Consider the following 24,291-nt stretch of genomic DNA (forward strand, 5'->3'; position numbering starts at 1 on the left):
GGTCAGCATAGGGCATCTGCTTTAGGCCTATGATTCTTTTAGTGAGTTATTTCTGTGGCCTTTCCAGTTGTTGCAGATATCTTGAAAGGTACATACCAAACAGGGTGTTGTATTCTATAATGGGTCTAATGAGGGATGAGTATAGTGGGACAATGATCTCCTTTTTTCTGGATGAAAATCCCTTAGTGATGAGGTGTGCCACACAGAAGGATTTCCTGACTGTTGTGGCGATGTGGTTATCGAAGGTGAGGCCACTGTCCACCTGTGTCCCTAAGTCTCTTATCATGCTTTCAATGTTTAGTGTACTGCCACCTATGTGGTAATTCATGGGTACATGTTTTTTCCCAAAGGGGATAACTATACATTTCTTGGCACTGAGCTTGAGCCCATTACTCTGGCTCCAAGCATCTGTTTCTGTAAGGCATTTTTGTAGAATATCCACATCATTTGGGGATTCGATAATGGCTCCCAGTTTGCAGTCATCTGCGAACTTTGTTAGCCAGAGTCCATTAGTGTTGGCCTGTACTTCAGAGAAGTAGATGCCAAACAAGAGCGGTCCCAGGACTGAACCCTGAGCATCAAGGCATGATAGACATATGGACAATAATGAGTCCCCAGAGTAATTCCTATGCATATGCTTCCCCACAAGGGACTTCAGGCAGCCAGATCAACTATTTTTTAGAGTCAGCTGGACTAACAAATTCAGTCAATGAAGGTTAATATAATTCAGGCCCTTGTTTTGGATCATGAGGTGGTGTCATTGGGATTTCACCCAGAGAGGTCCCCAAGAGCAAAAATGTAGTATATAGTGATGGAACTAGGAACATTCATTTCACAATGTCTGTTACACTCTCCCCCTTGTGAATGCCCATATTGACTTGGTGGGAATACTTTAAATTTGAACTTTGAAGTATTCATATCTGGGTCAATGCTATCCTCCTTAACTCAAAGAGTGGGAGAAATGTAAGAAAACTTCATTTAATAACTCCCAACTTTTCAGAGAATACAAACGCATCCACCATTGTTTACACATTAAAATAAAAGAAAAAAATGCAATTATACCTAGAAAAGACTGCCAGCCAAATGTGGCAGCAGGGAAGAGGACTAGTAAAATGCTGTCACATTGAATTAAGATGAGGAAAAAAGCATATATTATCCCTGAAATTAAGAATTATGTATCTCAGAAACTGCAAAGCAATCCAAAGGCCATTAATGATTCTTTCAAATCCTTTTTTAAGGAGCTCTATTGTTAATCCTTATTCAGTCTTCCTCCTTATTATTTAAATAATATATTTATTATGGCTAATCCTTCCCAGCAGTTTGATGTACAGTGTTGTGAGCATCTATCATGGAGCATGAGGTACTGGGTTCCGTCCATAACATGAAGCAAGGGACATCTCCAGGAATGGATGGTCTTAATGCAAAACTTTCTACAAAATTAAAACATGGTTTGGTTACTGTAACTAACTCAGAAGAGATAACTTCTTTGGTCATTCCCAAAGAATAAATTTTTCCATCTCGTCATTGGGTAAACGGCTTGGCAACAGTCTCCCTTATTTAAAGATACCCAAGCTGTGTTTACCAGAGCATAGATTATTTCCACTCTCTTCTGTTTTATTTTCAAGGGCTGAAAAATGTGCCTGAGACAATTTCTTCTTTGCTTGTGCACATTAAAAGACATTTCACTCTATAAAATGACAATGCCTGTAAATTGCCTGGTTAGCAATGGAATTTTCCATAGAATTTATACACATGGTAAAAGACCTCTATAACTGTCCCCTGGCCTCTGTATCATTAATAATTTGGTATCTGACTCCTTTCTCCTGCACTTTTTCTTCTGGCTGTTGAACCATTAAACAGGATTTTAACCAACTCCCCTTTATCATCTGGCTGGTCTTTATATGGTACGGAGGCCAAAGTCCTTATGTTTGCTGATGACTATATGATCCTCACCACTGATCCAGTTTGAAACTTACCCACTGTGTGTACATTACGGAATGAATTTGGGGAGGTAACAGCGTTGCAAGTTACCATAACTAAGACTGAACTATTTCCAATGATGCCTGCTGTCAAAGGCTTTTCTCTCCCTTTTCAATGGATCAGATCATACCCTAAATATTTACACCTTAAACTTCATCTAGTAATTTTACAAATTCTGAAGCTTAACTTCCAGGATGTTTGGGATATATATTTGGGTTAATTCATGGAGGAAATTATACCTTTCTCTAATGAGATGTATCTCTGTGGTTACAATTGATTTTTGCCCTACTGTTTTATATTTTCAGGCATATCCCTACCTTCACTTTCCCATCCCTTACTTATGAAGACTGAGAGACTTCTAGATGAGTACATTTGGGAAAGAAAAAAGAAATAGGTGAAAGAAGCAGTGAATGTAGTGCCAACCGTTTACACAGGTTTTGGTATGCCTGAGTGAGTAAAAGGCTTTCAACTTGTCGCTTTTTTCTCAATCTCTCATGATGACTGTCAAAGGAAAGTTGATATGTGTGGCATCTCTATAGAACCTCAGTTGGTACCCCAAGTCCCACCCCAAGTTCCTCACATGTTGGCTGTCCCTATATCATATGCACTTGGCCACTAAAACAATCTCTAAGATCATTGGCTGGTCAGGAATATGGGGTTTGGCTAAACATTTGTGAGGAAACCTACAGTTCCTTTCCACTGTGACTGTTACTAATCTCAAGGACAGGAATGATATTGAGTGGCTCTTTGTTCTCACAACTAAGATAGATGAAAGGTGAACACTTTATAATTTTGATGATCTATAGTCCCATGTGGAGCCTTCTACTGTCTTCTTCTTGGAAGTTTTTGCATTTCTGCTATATGTTTACTAGATCCCTCATTATGGTTTATTTTTTGTTGACCCCTAACTTTTTTACATTGGCACTGAGAAAACATCCTTCCAGCGAGGTGGGAACAGTACTATGCAACCATCTGCCATCTATCAAATGCTCATTTCTCCATATAAATATATAATACTTTCTTCATTGAACTATTGGCTTAGTGCTGTCAGTACCCAACACCCGAATGCTTATATTAATTCTGTACTGGTGGATGTAAGGTTTCAGGTGGATCGTTTATGTGTTTGAAAAGATGGTGTTTTTATTACATGATTTGAAAAACAAGATGGCACCGAGAATGGTAGACTCTGTTCAGTGCTCTCTAGTATTCTGTTTGTTTTTGTTTATTTGTCCTGTTGTTGTTGCTTGGTGTTCAACTACAATTAAGTATACTTGTGAAGAATTGTTAAATATTCAACAATTCACTTTGTACAATGTGACACCAGATTTGTCACAATTAAGAAATTTTCTGGATATTCTAGCTAGGAGAACAGCAGCTGTCAGCAGCAGAGGTAGACATAATCATCAAAAAAGGGGGAAGTGTGCTGGTGCACTTATTAAGCTGAGAGAGCGGGGTTTTCGAAATGCACTCCCAAGTTTACATCTGGTGAACCTCTGCTCTCTATGCAATAAGATGAATGAACTGTTACTTCTCAATGAAACTCACAAGGATGTTTCACTTTTTTTGTACTGTGTTTCACAGAAACCTGGATAAACAAATTCATTCCTGACTTTCCTGTATATCTGCCTGGCTTTCAACTTTGAACAGCGGACCGAGTAGAGGAGATATCAGGGAAGAGTAAGGGAGGTACACTCTGCTTTTATATCAATGAAGGTTGGTGTAATGATGTCTTGGCATTAATTAAAATGTGCTGGTCTGACTTAGAAACATTTTTGTTAATTGTAGATCTTTTTGTTCACCTCGGGAGTTCTCTTATTTAATTATTTATTTATGTGTCATTTTTTGACCTGGAAAAGTCCGAATGGGCAAAAATCAATTTTCAGTGGAGGCCTGGACAGAAAAGCTCCAAATATATAACAAAGTTAATTAAGTACACAATGAAGAAAATTACCATTAAGTTTCAGCATCGATTAACTAAGTTACAGCCTCAAATTAAGTAGGTAGTAATATAATAAAACAAAACTTAGCATATACAATTAAGTTTCAGCAGCAATAAAATTAAATAAAACAAGAGTAGCAAATAAAATAAAACTGTCAGCAACAAACAGAAAAATATAACAGGAGAAGCTGGACTGTGCAATAAGTCACTGACAAGTATTATTTGCAAATCAGTTTAAAGCTGTAAATAGGTGAAAAGGAAGGCATAGAAGAAGCAGAACAGAATTAAGAATAGAATTATATGCTCTTCATTTATTCTGGTTTCTGTTTACATTCCACCTCAAGCCTATGTGAGTACGGCGCTACAAAAACTGTCTGATCAGATAATGTGCACACATCAGAATTATCCAAACTCCTTCTGATTGTTCTAGGGGATTTTTATAAGGCAAATCTCAGTCATGAACTTGCTAAATTTACACAGCATATAAAGTGTCCTACCAGAGACAGGAACCCAGTGGATCATTGTTATACAGTGTTAAAACATGTTTATCATGCTGTACCCCACACAGATTTGGGCTTTTCTGACCACTGTTTGATCAAGTTAAAGTCTGCTAAACCTGTGATCAATACAGAAGTGGGGATAGAACACTTTTTAGACTTTGCAGGAACACACTGACAAACAAAATTAAAGTAGCTAAAAAGAAGTATTCTGAAAAGCTGAAAAAACAGTTTTGGCCAATAATCCTGCATCAGTGTGGAACGGTCTACAAAACATTACAAATTACAGGAAACCATCCCCCTACACTGCAGCTATCAGCTGGCTGATGGCTTGAATATTTTTTACTGCAGGTTTGATAAGCCTCAGGCTACAAATGACACTGTTGCCAGCTCTCTCAGTGTTAAGACTCATATTACTCTCTCTTCCACATATTCTCATATTCAACCTGATTTATTATCTCTGACGAGGATGTGTGCCATCTTTTCTTTTCACCCTCTTGTTTAAAAATCTGTGCTGATCAGCTGGGTCTTGTTTTTACTCTGATTTGTAATAAATCATTAGGGCTGTGTGAAGTTCCTTTATGCTTCAATCAAGCCACTATCATTCCAGTCCCTAAATAATCCAGTATAACAGGACTGAATAACTACAGGCCTGTTACTTTGACATCAGTGGTCATGAAGAGCCTGGTGTTAGCTCACTTGAAAGATATTACAGCTCCCTTGCTGGATCCTCTTCAGTTTGCTTATCAAGACAATCGGTCAGTGGATGATGCAGTTAATATGGGCCTGCACTATATCTTGCAACATCTTGACAGCCAGGGGGCATATGCAAGGATTCTGTTTGTGGACTTCAGCTCTGCATTTCATAGAACAATTCCAGAACTTCTTCACTTAAAACTCTCCCAGCTTACCGTTCCTGCCTCCACCTGTCAATGGAGCACCGATTTTCGGACCAATAGGGTGCAGCAGGTGAAACTGGAGAAATTTAAATCTAGCTATCACACGATCAATATGGGTGCCCCCCAGTGATGTGTACTCTATCACTGCTATTCTCCCCTACACTAATGACTGTACCTCTAAGGACTACTCTGTCAAACTTATTAAATACATAGATGATACAGCCATTATTGGGCTCATCAGGAATGGTGACGAGTCTGCATACAGATGGGAGGTTAAGCAGCTGGCCCTTTGGTGTAGTCAGAATACGCTGGAGCTGAACACTCTTAAAACTGTGGAAATGACACTGGACTTTAGGAGTGGTCCTATAGTATCATCCCCTCTCTTTATATTTAACACTGCTGTGTCAGTTGCGGAAATCTTTAAGTTTTTGGGATCTATAATCTCCCACGACTTGAAGTGGGATACCAGTGTAGAGTCCATCATAAAAAAGGCACAACAGCGAATGTACTTTCTGTGACAGCTGAGGAAGTTCTATCTCCCACAGGAGCTGTTGATACAGTTCTATGCAGCAGTCATCGAGTCTGTTATCTGCTCACCCATGACAGTGTGGTTTGGATCTGTGTCTAAACATGACAAAAATAGGTTACTTTGAATAGTCAGGTCTGATGAAAATATCTTTGGTGCTAGTTTGTCCTCCTTACAGCACCTGTACTATTCCAGAGTCATGAAACGGGCAGGGAAAATCATCACCGACTCTTTACATGTAGGCCACTGTCTTTTGAACTATTACCATCAGCCAGACATTATAGATTAACACGCACCAAAACAAGCAGATAAAAGATTAGTTTTTCCTTAGGCCATCGAGTTCATAAATGGTTAAATCAGCTTATTAGGCTGGGTATTCTTTTTCCCCAAGCCTCCGAGGGTTTTGCAGTATTGTTTACCTACTGTTAATACTTGTTTCTTTCAGAGTTTATTTCAGTATTTCTTGCACTGAGTCACACTTTGCACTTTGTGCTAATGCGTATATCTATATTCAGATTCACTTCAGAATGTCACATTTCCAGAACTTCGAATTTCATGTGGTCAAGACCATATGATCAAAGTTTTGGAATCTCAAAACTCTAAAATGAATCCAAAAAATTACAAAACCAACTTTCTCAATGTTTTTTGCCGGAGGGCAAGCCCCTCCTGCACCCCCCACAACCCCACTACTTAAATATACCAACTCCGAGATTGCACTACAGTGAGGAAAAGGGAAAGCTCCCATTCCATGCTGTATGCAGATCTCGGATGAGAATTTCAAGATTCCAAAACTTATATCATATGGTCTCAACCAAATGAAATTCAAAGGTTTGGAAATTCGACATTCTGAATGGAACCCTTATATTCACATCGTTTGACTTATTTTTAATAGCTGTATGTATGTTATTTATGTAATTTACACATGGAGAGTCATCGAAACTGGAGTCAAATTCCTACTTGGCCAATAAATGTGATACTGATTCTGATGATGGTTACTGGATCAGAAATAAAAATAATGATAATGTATCGGCAGAAAATGACACTTGTCCAGGGTGTGGATCCCCTTTGCCCAGTACACTTTAGAAAATGTGAGACTGCCCCAGAACCTTAGTCCTCTGGGAAACAGTGGTGATATGACTTTATGTAATTCAAGGGCTTGTCATGTCATGTTATAGGTTAGCTGTTTTTGCTGGGTGACATACTGACTAGTGGGAAGCAGATACTCATATATAAGAAGTGGATACTACAAATATCAGTAGTTGTGTGGGCTTATCTTACTTCTGAAGGGTGAAACCCCAGCTGCTTTTCATAGTTTCATAGGTTCATAGTTATATACTAGGCTAATGACTACTAGGGCCCTTATAAGCCTAGTCATGTAAGTCAAATGTGAGAAACTTAAAACTTGGGTTATTCAGAGAGAACAGAGATTCTGTAGTATCTTCAATTAAGTACCAATAGGTATAAGCAGATCTGCCAATATACATATTTGGCAAGCTATCAATAATGGGTGAACTGCCTTCATACAAGATTTAAAATTCAGCTAGCTATGTAGCTCCTAGTAAACTCATGTATCCCCATATAGTGGTATGTGGCCCATCCTTTCTATATTCATGCATTCCTAGTCAATTTATAGCTATGGTAAAGAGAAATACAACATGCAGACATTAATATAGCAATAACCCATGCCTGGGTGTGGGTAATGTTGGATTTACCCACAGTTGGTGTGGTTTGGTCACGGGGGCGAAGCCTGAGTGGCCAAACAAAGATAACTGCGGGAAAATCCAGCATTACCCACACCCAGAAGTGGGTTATTGCTATTATACAATGACATTATTTAAGAAAAAAAGAATTACTTTTCTTAAATAATGACATTGTATAATGCCTCCTTGCTGCCCTTCCGCAGCTGTCTGGTATTCTGTGGCAGTTCTGAAGTACTGCGCATGCGTATGCTTATGCAGTACATCAGAGCTGTGGGCAGAAGCAATGGAGAAAGCAAGATCTCCATTGCTTTTTACAAAGTGTCTTGCTATGTTAAAGGAGTTTAACATAGAGAGACAGCTTTAAAAAAAGCAACTGAGAATCTCCGAAGCTGTCTCGCTATGTTAAACCCATTTAACATAGTGAGACACCTTTAAAAAAAGCAACAGAGATAGGAAGATCTCTGTTACTTTTTTTAAAGCTGTCTCACTATGTTAAACTTGTTTAACATAGCGAGACAGTGTGTAAAAAGCAACGGAGATCTTGCGTTCTCCATTGCTATAAAAAAAGAGTTATACTAATGGAAAAAGTCCGGGCGACTTGACCTTTTTCCGTTACTATAACTCTGATTTACAGTGTGCATGCTGACCAATCAGCATGCACGTTTTGGAATATTAATGGGGGGGTCGTTGTATAATATAATTTTATAGGTCCTCTCTCTTGTATTTGTTTTATATCTTGTTTACATTTTCTTTTGTCACAGTTATCAGTTTTTTCCAAAATTAATATGGTAGCATTAATTTCTGACTGAGATCTTTAACTATAGGGTCTTAAATGGGGTGTTGTCAGTGTGATAGTTGCAAAGGAAGTCATGTTTGCTAAAGTACAAAATTAGACTTTTCTTGGCATTTATTTTCAGTCTATGCTTTTGGCACTATTTATTTCATATAGTCTCCAGGTGTCCTGTGGGGAGTTTATGATGGAACAAAGTTTGCATTCATCTGCAAACTTATCCATCCACAATCCCTTAAAATTAGCTTTCACCTCTAATATGTAAATGCCAAAGAGAAGTGGCCCAAGGACTGAACCCTGGAGCACTCCACTAGTGACAGATCTTTTGGAAGAGGTACAGCCACCCACCCTTACTTCTGTGCCCAGTTTTTTAGCCAATGTGCAATTCATCGAGTTACATATGAGTTAACACTGAGCTGGTAGAGATTATCTATGACACATGAGTGTGGGATGATGTTGAATGCCTTTCCAAGGTCCAGATAGGCAGTGCACACTGATTTTCCCTCATCTCTAGCCTCAGTGACCTTTCCAGAAAAGTCATCCTGGTTAAGTAGGCAGGTCCTGCACTGGATGTATACAAACTGGGTTGAGTCAAGAATTCGTATGTAACCTATATCCCTAGCTTTTACTTCCATAATAATCTTTTCCATAGCATTACAGATGAGAATGGTCAGGCTTATGAGTCTGTAATTACTCAAGTCCATTGAAGCCTCACCTTAGAGCAAGGGAAGGACTGCTACTTTCATCCACTCATCTAGCACAAAGCCAGTTTTGAGGTGAATGTCGAATAGCCTCTGTAGAGGGACTGACAATTCATTTTTCAAACTAGCCAGTAGACAGCCTGGTATGTTATCCAACCCCATAGATATAGTGTTCTTGGCCTTATATAGTACCTTGAGAACTTGTTCTTGGGAGATTTGAAGTAGACATAGATATCAGAACTGAAAATATTGGAGGGGAGAGAGGGGCCAAGTTGGAGCTGAATCTGTCTGCTCATAAATTAACTTTATCCTCTGGGTCTGAGTATGTGATCTAATTTATTCTTAGCTCTGCACAGTGCTGAGCATTGTGTCTGAGATTACTACCACAGTGAAAGAAGGCTTTGTGGTTATCTTTCACCTGGGTTGCTATTTGTATCTCAGATCTGGCTTTGGGTGATTAGTAGAGGATTTAGAGTTCCTTGCTTAGTTTTAGCTCCTTGAAAGTTAGAATTAATTTTGCTTGCATTGAGTTTTTATTTTTATTATTATTATTATTATTATTATTATTATTATTATTATTATTGTCTGTTTATATTGGGGTTCTGCAACAATTGTTTATTTTTTAATTTGACATTGTAGTTGTTCTTGAGGGGAACAAATACACCTATGCAAACTGTCAATGTGGAAGTTTTTTTTTTAATTTAATTGATGCTCTAAAATTGGTTATAGGTATAAATACATATGCATGTATGGTATGGCAAAACAACCAAGGTAGGGCTAGCCACTTAACAGTGTGAATATGGTCTCCAAATGATAATTAGTGTTGATGTGACAGCCTAAACCCATGCAAACAAAATGGAAAAAAGGGGGTTTATGGATGGATGGATGGATGGATGGATGGATGGATGGATGGATGGATGGATGGATGGATGGATGGATGGATGGATGGATGGATGGATCACTCAGTTTTAGTAGACTAACCTTCATGTAGTCTCTGAATACTGAGCTATTGGAGAATGCTTCTGCTTTCATTTTTAAGGTGAATGTGACTGACTTGTCATTGAATTTGACCAGAGAGGAGGTTACAATAGGAAGGGAGCAGAGCTGTCCCATATAAGTAAGGACCAAGTTCAGTGTGTTATCTCCCCTGGGTCAGGTGCAGAGTAACTGGTCCAATGAGTCTGTATTTAAGAAATTCAGAAATCTCTGGGCAAGCATGTTGAAAGTGGGATAATTGAAGTCTCCTAGGAGAATGGTGTTTGGCTTAATACATAAGGACTGCATAATGTTTAGGTAGGCAGTATGGGGGGAGGTGGACATAGCAGGGTCCTGTAGTTAGCTGTGATGTGATAAGGGGTTTTGTTTTTGATTAGTTGGACCTGGAAGAGTTCCAAGTTATTGAGCCTGGAGGTTAGATTTCTTTTAAGAATAGAGATGCCTCCAACTTTAATGCCTACTTATAATGTGGTAGGCCTTTACAAGTTAGGAGATTTGTTGTTGGTAAGTTGGATGTTAAGGAGTTCCAAGTCATCTTGTTTAAACAGTCTAGAGGTTAAAACAATAAAACAAAGAATACTCCACAGGATAAATGCTTCATTGTAGAAAGAAATAATGCACAGTAAGCCACATCAAAAGGCAACAATGAAACAACCAGGCAGTTCCTTTTCTTCTTTGTGCATAAATTCATTATCAACAGCAATAGATTTGGTAAGCGCTTTCGCTAATAAGCTTCATCAGACCATCTAACAAAACATCAAACAACCCCTACATATATAAAATTAATTGTCCAATCACATTCATGCCTCAATTAATCCATACAAAATTTTTAAAAAGATAGTATTAAAAACTTTCACCAATACAATTTTTAAAACATGACATCATTAAAAAATAAGTCAATTCATAATAATATATGGGTAAGTATTTATCTTATTTCTGCACCCTCCATTTTTTAAGTAATGGTTTGATGGATGCCCTTTCATTCAATCCTTTCCCCGTCAGCTCTAAGGATGATAATCCAATTTGTCTCCCTATATTCTGTATGGTTCCTAATGTCACCTTCCCTTATATGTGGTGTTATAACCTCCAAAACTCTGATATTAAACTTATGTGTATCCCGTCTGTATAATGTGTTTCAAGAGTGCATTGTTGTCTATCTTCTTCCTAACATTATACATATGTTCCCTTATCCTGTCTTTAAAAACCCTGTTGGTCTTCCCCACATAAAATGAGTGACAGGATTCACATTCCGCAAGATATATGACATTTGATGTCATACAAGTAGCTGCAGCATGAAACATAAACTCTCTCTGGAGATCTGGATGAAAAAATGTATTGGAGGTATTAATCAGTGAAGAAAAATTACATTTACCACAGGGTTGTGTTGAACATTCTTCACCTTGAAAATCTTTAGCCCTCTTGTTATAACAAAGGAGTCTTTTTAATTCTTCCTGTTTTTATACAGGATCTAGGTCTTTGTTAGATGGTCTGATGAAGCTTATTAGCGAAAGTGCTTAGCGAATCTGTTGCTGTTGATAATAAGTCTAGAGGTTACATTTATTTATTTATTTTTTTAAGAATATAGAGACATCTCTAGCTTTAATGCTTACTTCTAATGTTGTAAATGTTGTGGGCCCTTACAAGTTAGAGGTCTTGTTTATGGTAAGTGGGACATGCAGGAATTCCAAGTCATTATCTTGTCTAAAGAGCATGGAGTTTAGATTTTTTTAAGACTATAGACACCTCCAACTTGCATACTTCTAATGTTGTGGGCCTTTACAAGTGATAGGAATTGAAGCCTGCCACTGTTTCTTACTGTAATTGGTACACCTTGTTTGCTGTAGCATAGACTAGATCCAGGCCTGCTGAATCTAGTTTTGTTTGTATGCGTGTTATTTCCCTGAAAAGCTAATTCCACCTAAAACGTGGCTTTTCAGTGCTTCTGTGGATCCCTAGCGATATCTGCATTGCTTACTATACATATTTCCTTGTTTCACTTGAAAGAAAGTTACTGTTTGTCTTTTTTGCATTTAAGTTACCTGGCACTTGCTCACTAAAGCAATTATATAAGTCAGTACTAAAAAAATAAAAGCACTACACCCTCACAAACTCCCCCTGGAGTACCTTGCTCCCCAATGGCCATTTTTTTCAATTATAAAGAAATTCTCAATACTATTTTAGCATGTCCAAAGGTCAGTTGTCAATCTCCTCTCCAGTCCAGCTGGTGAATCTGGGAATCTTGAGGCAATGTTACAACTGCCTCATGTACACAGACAACCCTCTCCTCCTCCCAACAAATTCCAACACATGTGAGAGATGCAACCATATAGCCAAACTGGAGGCTAAGCTCTCTCAACTCTGTACTGGTGTAACCAGTCAGGAGGAGAAGGAAACCACACTCACTACAATTCCAGTCTCACATAGACCTACCACGACAGCAAACCAAACACATAAACTCACAAAAACATACTTGGAGGCTCTAAATAAAAATCTGCCTAAGCAGTAGAGACCTCCAAAGCAGACACCCAAGCAACCGCTACCCCAAAACAAAACACATGCAACACATAGCTCACAAAGCCAGTGTGCCGAACAGTCACAGCCCTTAAGGCTAAACAACACACCTGATACACTTGTAATAGGTGACTCTATCATCAGGCACACTGAAGTCCCGCTCACCAGGCTGAACAAGGAGAAGGTCACAGTGAGCTGCCTGTCGGGTGCTAGGATCCGTCACATAACACAAGCACTCAGGTCACTCCAAGGCAAGTACAAATATGACTCAGTCATTGTCCATGCTGGTGTGAATGACCTGAGATGTACCTCCCTGGACTACATGAAAAGAGACATAGAGGAGCACTCTGAGCATGTAGCCCAAGCCGGTATGACCCTGACATTGAATAGCATCTTACCCTCACCAAGAATGATGCCACAGTATGAAGACAAGATTATCAATTTCAACAATTGGCTTAAGTATTGGTGTCATTCAAAGGGGATCCAATGCCTGTCAGCCTGGGATGACATGCTCGACAAGCCACGATGCTTCGCTAGGGATGGCTTGCACCTCTCACCCCTGGGCTTTCGGATATTGGCAAAGGCTCTTGCTACCCCCATAGTGCCTTTTTTAGGCAAGGCTCAAAAGACCAACCCACCTCCACAGGTATCACAAGGAATAAGAAACTAAGAGTAATACTACTCAATGCCAGAAGTCTAAACCTCAAGATGCACGCACTCGAAACTCTCCTTAGCATGGAGAACATTGATATCTGTGCCGTAACAGAAACCTGGTTCAAGGCTCTCGAGAGCACCCCAGCACTACCAGGTTATACCTCATACCATGCTTTTCGGCCCCAAAACTTGGACCAAACCACAAAAGGAGGGGGAGTATCAATATTCGTCAAAGATACCCACACCTCCAGATTGGTGGCACAGCACAAAGCATCAGAGACTATCCATGTGCAACTAACAGTGGGTAAAACTGCCTTCCAGTTTATAGCCTGCTACAGACCACCCTCCCAAACCCAGGAACCCCACTCGGCCTTCCTGAGAACACTGGAAAATATGAAGGTCTCTCCAAACACCATTATATTGGGTGACTTCAACTACCCAACCATAGACTGGGAGCATTACTCTAGCTCCAACACCCTAGCCCAAAGGTTCCTAGAATTTATAAACTCAAATGCTATGGAACAACTTGTTACCACTCCCACAAGAGGGGAAAACATACTGGACCTGATCATCATCAACATGGGGATTCTATGCTCCAGACCAGAAGTGTATCCCTCACTGGTAAGATCAGACCATAAACTAATATCACTGGATATTCACATCCCGCCCCACCCCATGCCCAGAAAACCACAGTGAAAAACTTATCTAAAGCAAATTTCACACTCCTCAAAACCGAGAAAGAATCCTTCAAAGCCCCCGGGCCTGTGGATAATACGGCCCAGACCACAAAATCCTTTATAAACGCATTCTATGAACACCTTCAGGAATGCATGGATCATGCAATCCCAAATAAAACCAAGACCCAATCCTCCAAAGGCAGACGTCCTGTCTGGTGGACCCCAGCCATAAACAAACTATACAATAGAAGGAGGAAGCTACTACATGATAGAGCAAAATCGCAAAAAGGGAAGGCATCTCTGATCAGTATTAGCAAAAAACTACGGGCACTCATAAAATTGTCTAAGGCCAGCTTTGAGAGAAAAATTGCACAGGACACTAAGGATAATCACAAGGCTTTCTTTAGTTATGTTAGGAACCTGGGTGGGAATTCCCAGATATGCTCAGAATTTGTCCAAAATGACAGAAAATACACCGAACCCACAGACATTGCCAACATCCCAGCTGACAGGTTCAGCGCAAACTTCTCCCCCACCTCCCCACCAAAAGGGCTAATATCTATCTCAGCAGAGTACTGCCCCCCTGACATCTCAGATGCTCAGGTAAGAGCTGCCCTCTCCAAAGCAAGAAACACAGCAACAATGGGACCAGACAGTGTCCCGGGCTGTGTCCTACATGAACTCCAAGAAGAGCTAAACCCAAACCTAAAACTACTGTTCAATCTCAGCCTTACTACAGGATATGTACCCAAAGAGTGGCGTACAGCAACAGTGGTCCCTCTCCACAAAGGTGGTGCCTCAACGGATCCTGGAAACTATCGCCCCATAAGTCTCACTAGCTTGGTCTGCAAAGCTATGGAAAGGATCATCATGGACCTCATAAATAAAGATATTGGGGACCTACAGACACTGGATCCTACCCAGTTTGGCTTTGTTAAGGGCAGATCCTGCCTCTTAAACCTGGTTGATTTCTTTGAAACAGGCACCAAGGCCATTGACAAGGGGAAGGTGGTCCACACAGCCTACCTGGACCTCGCAAAGGCCTTCGATACAATACCCCACTCGGGAATTATAGTTAAGCTCACCAGCTTAAATATAAACCCCTATGTCACTAGATGGGTTGCAAACTGGCTCAAGGACAGAACCCACATGGTTAGAATAGCTGGAGCCATGTCAGACTCCAAACCAGTTACAAGTGGCGTCCCACAAGGCTCAGTCCTGGGAACTCTCTTGTTTGGTATATATTTCTCGGAGGTACAGGCCAACATGATAGGACTGTGGCTGACCAAGTTGCAGATGACTGCAAACTGGGCCATAATAGACTCTCCAGCCAACACAAGCATCCTCCAAAAGGGCCTCATAGAAACAGACAACTGGTGCCAGAGCCATGGCCTCAAGCTAAATACCAAAAAGTGTATAGTCATCCCCTTTGGCAAAAACAAAGTGCCCACAAATTACCACATAGGTGGTAATCCATTAAGTACAGAAGAAGTAATTAGGGACCTGGGGACCCAAGTTGATAGCAATCTCATTTGACAACCACATGGCCAAAGTGGTTAGAAAAACATTTTATATAGCCCACCTAATCATGAAGGGATTCACATCTAGATCAGGAGGTCATCGTGCCTCTTTACTCATCCCTCATCAGGCCCATAATTGAGTACAATGCCCCTTTTGGGATGTACCTTACCAGACACCTGCAGCAACTGGAAAGACCCCAAAAGTACCTCACCAAGAGGATCAAGGGGCTCAAACAGATGCCATATGCTGCCCAGTTAAAGAAACTCCAGCTCTACTCAGTGGCATACCGCCTGCTCAGAGGTGATCTGTACCTGACGTATAAAGCCATGTCCAACCCGACATTAATGGACATGCTGCACCTCAGAAAATCCAAATCCCATCGAGCTACGTGTTCGAGGGACTTGAACCTCAGCACTGAAATAAATAGGACATGCTGGAGGGACAGATTCATAACCCAGAGGCTCCCTTCACTCTGGAATAAAATCCCAGTCCAGGTTAGGCAGAGTCCCTCATTGACTCTCTTCAAGAGGAATCTTGATGCGTGGATGGGAGATTGTAGGTTTACGCCGGGTATCACTTCTGTGTCACTGTTAGACAGAGGCACAGTATACTAACCTCGAAAAAGGGCATTGCAAAATTAATTTAAAATGGGTGGCGAAAGCCATACACACTCTGGCTAGGCTTGTAAATGCCCTAGGGCAGATAGCCTAGTATGAACCTATGAACCTATGAACCTATGAACCAGGTCTCTGTGATGATGTATGTATCTACATTTTCCAGGGTAAGTAGTGTGTGCAGGGTGTGGAGTTTTTTGTTAAGGCTCTTAGGATTGAGAACCAATACCTTAAAGTTTTGCTGATTCTGTTTAGTTATGTTGTAAGCATTAGAAAACTGATCTTGCCTAAAAAAAGCACTATGAGGCTGGTGGAAAATGGTATATCCAATAATCTAAACCTTGGGGAGGAGGTGCAGGCTGTGCCTGACAAAGCAGTTTAGACTGTCTACCATCTGTTCAAAGGCTGTTGTATATTGTACTCCCTTAGAATGACACCAGAATTCAAGCCAGTTGTTGAGTCAATTATCTTTTGTTCACAATGTGGCATCATTCTTGGTGATGGTAAAATATCACTGAAGGCTCGGTTCATACCTAACTCAGAGACATATTCTGAGAGCTCCATTATGTCTCTTCTCATATAGTCCAGGATGGTATGGCTTAACATAGCCTAAGTCATTTATACCCAGATATACAATGACTGTGTTTTATGTGTACTTGTGGTGCAAGGATGTGAGTGCTTCTGTGATGTAATAAATCCTGGAACATGACTGGTAACTGACCATGACCCTCACTTTGCATAGCTTGGTGAGTGGTGCATCTGCGTGTCTCACTGTGGTATCACTTATGATGAAGATATTGCTATGTGTGATGGTTTGTCTAATGAGCTTTGGGAAAATGTCCATGTTTGTGAGGTTGCTGAGGGTAATTGTTTCTTGAGTTACATTTATGAAGCCTCTGTGGTTTATATAGGTTATTTCTAAGGGCCTCAGCATATGTAGTACTTTGCGCTTGGTCTGAGATGTTTGACATTTGTTTAGGGTGGTGTTATGTTATGCTGACAATCTGCTTGTTATAAGCAGTGGCTTTGTGTGAAAGTTTTGCTTCCAGTAATATTATATAACTACATCTCTCACACACTGTGGCAGACTCTTTAAGTAGAAGGCGGTTATTAATAAATATAAGATAATTGTGACAGTGTCTCGGGGTTCCCACTTCAACAACCAAGCTGGCTACAGAGACAGTTGGAAAGTGCAGCTCTATGGTTCCAGTTAATTACAGTCATAGGCTGGAAGGGGAGTAATGTTTATGAGATTAAGAGTTGCGTATCTGGAGTGTTATCTGTCTAAAATGAGCAAGAGGAACAAGCCACCTTGCATAAACACAGTGTTTTTCACATAGTGTCTTCTAAGTACACTGAGACTTTCTTCAGTAGGTTATATAGATAAAGTTACAGTTAAAAGCAGAGCTGGATCTAGCACTAGATGACCTAGGCAGTTGCCTAGGGCCAATGATGGATGGGGGAGGGGGGTGATACAAAATAAAATCTTATGTAAGTAAACCAAGCCTGAAGACTTCTGTAAACACATCAGGGCTTTACAACAATGTGGGAGAATTTTCCAGAAACCTCAGTGTTAGGCAATGTCCTAATGTAAATTGTGGGAGATTTGATTTAAGATTTCAGAGCAACCAACAAATGGAGATTTAGTTCCATTAATTTGTGTTCAGCAAATTGATCATAGCTGAAGCAATGTGTGTGTGTGTGTGTGAGAGTGTGTGTGTGTGATTGTGTGTGTAATGCCCCAGTTAGGGGAGACTATCTATTTTAGTGACTTTGCACTGAATCAAGCTCTGAGCTTTGATTATTAGCAAGGAAGTGCCGTAAACATCCACACCAACGGCCAGGTGTCCTTTAATTTAATCATTATTATTATCAATATTGTTATTATTATTATTTTCTGTTCTGTGAATTACTAATGATTACAGTCTGTCAATGTCAGTCAAGCAGTCTTAGAGTTATGTTTTTTCAGTGTCAGTGGTGCCAACAGGTAGCATACTTGCCTTTGGTCCAGAAGACTGTTGGTTCTATTCCCACATCAGGTAGATTGATTGCTGAGACTGTTGTACAGCATAAAGGGTTGGAGTGTGCATGTCCTCCTTTGGATGAGATGACTAGTAACTATGGCCATGTTGTTGGTTTGTCAGCCATTCCTGTTGCATACCATTTTTTTAGATGAAGCACAGAAATGCAAAGTTATTTGTTAGCAGCAATCTCTTCATTAGTTACAGCCCTCTGTAATGTGGAATTATTCAGATGACTTTTACTTCTGCAGAGTCTGTGCATATTGACTGATACTGGTAGATTATAATGACGCAGTCTGAGTGGCCTTTTATGGTTGAAATGTTTTGAAATGGGTAGCTTTGTCATTATTGCTTCATATGTTTTGTTTCACTGCTTACTGGAAAACTGTTCAAAACTACAGATTTAAAATATATTCCAACAGAAGGTTTTGTATTAAACAAAGAGTATAATTTAATACAATCAGAATGGTGAATCTAAACATGCATTTATGGTTCGTCTTAAAAATGTGTGCAGAGTGTCCATGGTTTGAAAACAGCCAAAAGGTGTACTTAATCTGCCACTGGCCAGTTGCATTTTCTATGAATGTGGGTTTCAATCCAGTTTCAATGAATGTGAGTTTGAAGGGCAGAGAAATTTGCTGTTGCTCATGCTAAGTTTGTTTTCATTGTGAGAATGTATTGTTTTGTGTAGCAAATAGCTATCAGTATGTGTGCTTTAACATTTGAAATTAGAGTTTTCAATTAAATCCAAATATCTGTAATCATTGTAGAAGTAAAGAAGAAAAATAGTGTGTAAACTGACAGGTCTGAACAGTGTTTTATGGTAATGGGGAGAGAGAAAGAGAGAGGTAATGAGACATGAATGGCTGCTGGGCAGTAGCACTTTGGGGGCAGGGATGCTGGGGGGCAGAGATGTGGAGAGGGGGGCCTGATCTATTACACTACCTAAGGCCTATTCGACCATGATCATAGGATCATAGGAGGTTACTAGGCTAATAGCCCTGGGGCCCTTACAAGCCTAGCCAAGAGTTTATCCCCAAAAAAGAAACCTCAGTCAGCACCTGTCACCCATGTCAATGAAGGACAAAGGTGGAACCCCCTGGAGCAAATTTATAGCTCCCTATCCAGTCATCAAGGTTGAGCTTGAAGAGGGTCAGTGAGGTACTATGACATTTATGGGAAGTCTATTCCAGAGACGGGCAGCCTCTGAGAGACAAACCTGTCTCTGCAACAGGTTTTGTTGATCTCGCATATTAGATTTAAGTCTATCGAGCAGATAATGTGTGAGGAATTAGACTTACAGATATGAAGCATCTATTGTAGAGCAGGGTCCGATATTGCCTTGTAGGCGAGACACAGATCACCGCTGATCAATCTGTATGATACTGAGTAGAGTGATAGTGATTTGCGCCTGTCTGCACAGGACTGGTGTCGGAGGCCATAGATTCTCTTTGTGAGGTATTTGTGTGGCCTTTCCAATTGGTGCAGATATCTGGAGAGGTATATACCAAATGGGGCATTATACTCAATTCTAGGCCTAATGAGGGAGGAGTACAGAGAGGTTATAGCCCATTTTTTTCTGGATGCAAACCCTTTACTTAGGAGATGAGCAAAGTAAAAGGCTTTTCTGACCACTGCTGCCACATGATAGACGAATGTGAGATTGTTGTCAACCTGAGCACCCAGGTCTCTCACCACAGATTGTGTGCTTAGGGGGTTGCCATTGATGTGGTAATCAGTAGGGGCCATGTTTTTGCCGAATGGTGTGATAATACATTTTTTTGCATTTAACTTAAGGCCATGACTTTGGGACCAGTTATTTGTTGCTGTGACACCCACTTGCAGTATTGTAACATCATCTGGGGAGTCATTGACAGCACCCAGCTTACAGACATCAGCAAACTTGGTCAGCCACAGGCCCTTTGTCTTTGCCTGGAGTTCTGAGAAGTAGATGCCAAAGAGTAGGGGTCCCAGGACAGATCCCTGGGGGACACCACTAGTGACAGGTCTGCTGTTGGAGGTGCTGGCATCTATTTTGACCCTGTGGGTTCTATCAGTGAGCCAGTTGGCCACCTGCCTGAAGAGATAGGGATTTACACTAAGTTGTGTTAGCTTTTTGAGGATGCCCAAGTGGGAGATGGTGTCAAAGGCCTTGGCCAAGTCAAGGCAAACTGTATGTACTTATTTTTCCTCATCCAGGGCCCTGGTAGCAGTCTCAAAGAAATCAAACAGGTTCAATAGCAAGATCTGCCCCTGATGAATCAAAATTGGGTGGGTCAAGTTCTTGGAGATTGCATATGTCCTTGTTTATTAGATCCATAATAATACACTTCATGGCTTTACAGATAAACTTGTCAAGCTAATGGGGCAATAATTTCCTGGGTCAGTAGTGGCACCACCTTTGTGCAAGGGTATGACAATGGCAGTTCTCCACTCTGCTGGAATGAAGCCTGTAATTAGGCTGTGGTTGAATAGGGTGCTCAACAGTGAAGCTAGTTCTTGCTAGAGATGGTGCAAAATACTGCATGGAATACTATCAGTTCCCATGGAAGCTGTGTTCTTTGCCACAGATAGGGCCTTTAAAACTTGATCTATGCAGATGTGAGGTGTGGGACAAGTATCAGTGATGTGGAATGGGCCTTTGGTGAGATAGAGGATAAAGTTTGCACTGAATCTATCAGCTAGCAGGTTGGTTAAGTCAACAAGATCAGTGTAAGCAGTACCATTAAGTACTAGTTTGGAACAAACCTGGGCTTTGCCATGGAGGTTCCTGATGTAACCGAAGAAGGTTTTGTGGTTTCTCTTTGTTTTGGGGGCTAGTTTCAACTCATAATTGAGGTTTTCACTAATTTGCTTGTTGAGACTGAGGAGGGAGTTTTTCCAATTTGGAATTTGTTCCTTTTTACCCTTGGACACCAGTTTCTTCCTTTTGTTGTAAATCCTGTTGATAGAGGATGTCCACCAGACAGGTTTGTGTTTCCTTGAGGAGCAGGTTTGAGTTCTGTTGGGTATGGCTGAGTCCATACAGGTGTGATCCAGCTCTGGTTCTAAGTACTTGCATCTATAAAGCGCACAGTTAAATGTGGCTACACAATGTGCAGTGCTACACAAATGCAGGCAACTTACAGTAGCACAGAAATGCAAAAATATTTAAAATGAGTCCACTGTCCTATAGCAAGACAGCACTATTTAAGCTTCTATAAGTAATCAGAGGCTTTGAATTGACTTAGTTGTTATTCTGCTCTCACTAAAGATTAAACCAAAGCAAATCTGACTCAGATCACAAGAAATGCCAAAAATAAGTGCAGGGCTACTTTAATAACTCAGCAAGAAATTCAAATGACTTATCCAACGTGTTTCTAGGTTGCTGCTTAGTCGATGTAGTATGGTTATTTGGCATTGAGCAGCTTTGAGCAAATGGGTACAAGGCTGCACAGATGCACAGAAATACAAAAAAATTCAAATGAGCCCAAAGACCAATAGCAGGACAGCATGATTCAATGTTCTGCAAGCAATCAGAAGCCATGGAATGGCTTAATTCTTCCTCTATTCCCACTAGAGTTTAAACCGGAGGAATTTATTCATTTATCATGGAAATTAATAAGCAGGTATAATAAAATATCAATCATCTTATGTAAAAATCTTTTACATTTTTTGCTTCTTTTTCCTTAGCTGTTAACGTACTTGAAGAAAGTACACTTCAGAGACAAAACTGGAGATGAAATATTCTTTGACATAAATGGTGACCCTCCAGCTGTTTATGATATTCTGAACTGGCAAGTTAGTGACAGCGGATTATCAAGGTATGTTGAAGTTGGACGATATAACACCAGCGCCAGCCCTGACTTGGTTATCGATGAACATCAGATCAAATGGAACGGAGGTCACACCCAGGTAATAAGCTCTCATCTCTTTCTTATATATGATAGTGGACTGGGGTAACTACCATGACCTGTATGTTGTAGGTGTGCTCCTAACACATGCACCTGCATACTCTGTAACTATGAGCAAGTCATAATGTCATCAGCCATCACAGGTCCCACCTGAAAACAGGCATTGATTTATACTGGGTATTACTAGGCTGATAAAAACTATAACAGAATTAAATAATGCAGAGCAGACAGCTACACAGGTAGCATTGATAATTCCCCAACTAGCTAAACAGACATGCCGTTGAGATGACCAAACTGGTACATGTGATGCAAAGCTTTTAATTAAGAAATGACAATATTTTATTAACATATTGAAAAGTTTGTGATTTGGCCTGTCTCAGATTACCACATGCTGATCTCATTAATAAATATTTAGTATTAAACAATTATGCATGCAAAGTGCTCTTTAATCTCTTTGTGTATTGCTAATGTCTGGTAGTAGCTCCAAATATTTAAATAGCAATATATTTCATGTTACAAATGCATTTGCAAACACACATATATCTATCTAGCTATAGCCATATCTATCTATCTATCTATCTATCTATCTATCTATCTATCTATCTATCTATCTATCTATCTATCTATCATAGGTTAATAGGTGTGTACTAGGCTATGGCCCAGGAGCCTTTACAAGCCTAGCCCATAGGATTGCCCTTGCATCGTGCCACCTGACCTTAGTTCCCAGTGCCTCTGTCAAGAAGAGCCACTGGAGTGATCCCCGGGGTGAATTTTCTATTTCCCATCCACTTATCAAGATTTCTCTTGAAGAGGACCAGTGAGGCACTCCTGTTGACATGTATGGGAAGTCTATTCCAGAGCATGGGCAGTCTCTGGGTTAAGAATCTGTCCCTCCAGTTTGTTCTGTTGATTGTGGTAATGAGGTTGAGGTCCCTGGAGCATGTAGCGTGGAGGGATTGGGATTTCTTTAGCTGTAAAATTTCGAACAGATTTATTTATCTATTTGTGTCTCTGTTCCTATCCATCTATCTGTAAATATGGCTGCAAAAATATGTTTTTTCATACCAGTTATGGGATTTGTTTCTAGAATAATTATGGCTAGACTATGTGGGCAATTGACAATGCTGGAAATATTACTTACTTTTAAAAGGTAACCTATAATTTAAAATCTATGTGCATGGAAGTAATAACTATACTGTTGCAGTACTTCAGAGTCAGGGGGAATCCTCAGTTTTCAGTCAGAACCCCATTATTAGTTTTAGTATAGCTAGTATTCAGGGTTGTAGTGGTTCAGTTCCCCCCAACAAAGGGATGCAGGACAACAGTGTGAATCTGAAAAAGGACTTCATAGTTTGGGTGCATTTCATCTCATTATAAGACCCACTGTAAGAATCAAATTTACTATAATGTCTGCCCCATAGTTGCAGATGAGCATAACATTCTTTGTCTGATTCCATTTGTTTAAACTTTCAATCAATTGTGTTTTACAAATTTTATTTCGTAATTTTATCCTTAATGTACTTAGAACTTCATCAGAGTAACATAGTCATTTCACCCAACCCATCTGATATACCCCGTCAGTTCTCACCAGTCAGAAACACATATAAAGCACACACCCAGATCAGAGGAAATAGAGATGTTAACATTCAAATCTGGTGTCACTCAGGAATTTAATCTTATTTGCCAGTGTAATTCTCTGGGTTTTCCCAGTTGTCACCTCTTATATCTCTTGCAACTTTTTCAACAATAGAGCTCACTTTTTATAGATAAGACTTGAGCATTTAGACAAAGAATTATTCACATCCTTACCTTTGTCACTGTATGCATGTTGATATATACATTGCTGAAGATCCATGAATAATATTGAGAGATTTATATAAACACTGAGTCATTACCCTCTTTACTAATTAACATTTTGTTAGTGAACACACCTTCACTGTTTAGCCATAATCTGCTTGAAATGTTTGTGTCCAGGCAATGGTGTAATACCATACATTATTAATTTACCGTGCCTTTTGTATAACATGTTCCTTGACATTGGAATCTACCAGATAAAGGCTGTTGAAAAACAGGGGTAAACTTTTCTGACCGTCCTCCCTTTATTTAATTTATATCTGTAAAATATGAATGAACATCACCACCCTAAATTATGAAAATAAAATCATGTAACCTATCCCATAATCCTTTTCTAGCTGATAAAGATATAGAAGCATAAACATTCCCTTTAATTTCCACATCAATTATCAGAGCCCTCAATATGTCAATAAAATTAACATGAGAATGTGTATGTGGTACAAATGACCCAATTTATTTACTTTCAAAAAAATTAATATGTGCTAGTTTTTCCACATCTACATGTATAACATCCTGAA

At 39.9% G+C, this 24,291-nt stretch overlaps 1 protein-coding gene across 1 annotated transcript in view; it reads left to right on the plus strand.

The window, feature by feature from the left end:
* Positions 1–24,291, plus strand: part of LOC122790581 (extracellular calcium-sensing receptor-like) — a 497,373-nt gene that overhangs the window by 293,864 nt on the left and 179,218 nt on the right. The window contains exon 6 of the mRNA XM_044058106.1: positions 21,699–21,920. Coding sequence (XP_043914041.1) covers positions 21,699–21,920 — 222 coding nt within the window. The remainder of the gene's footprint in view (positions 1–21,698; positions 21,921–24,291) is intronic.

Source organism: Protopterus annectens, chromosome 16.part0 (assembly GCF_019279795.1).
Source record: "Protopterus annectens isolate FY-2018-M chromosome 16.part0, PAN1.0, whole genome shotgun sequence".
Classification (NCBI taxonomy): Eukaryota; Metazoa; Chordata; order Ceratodontiformes; family Protopteridae; genus Protopterus; species Protopterus annectens.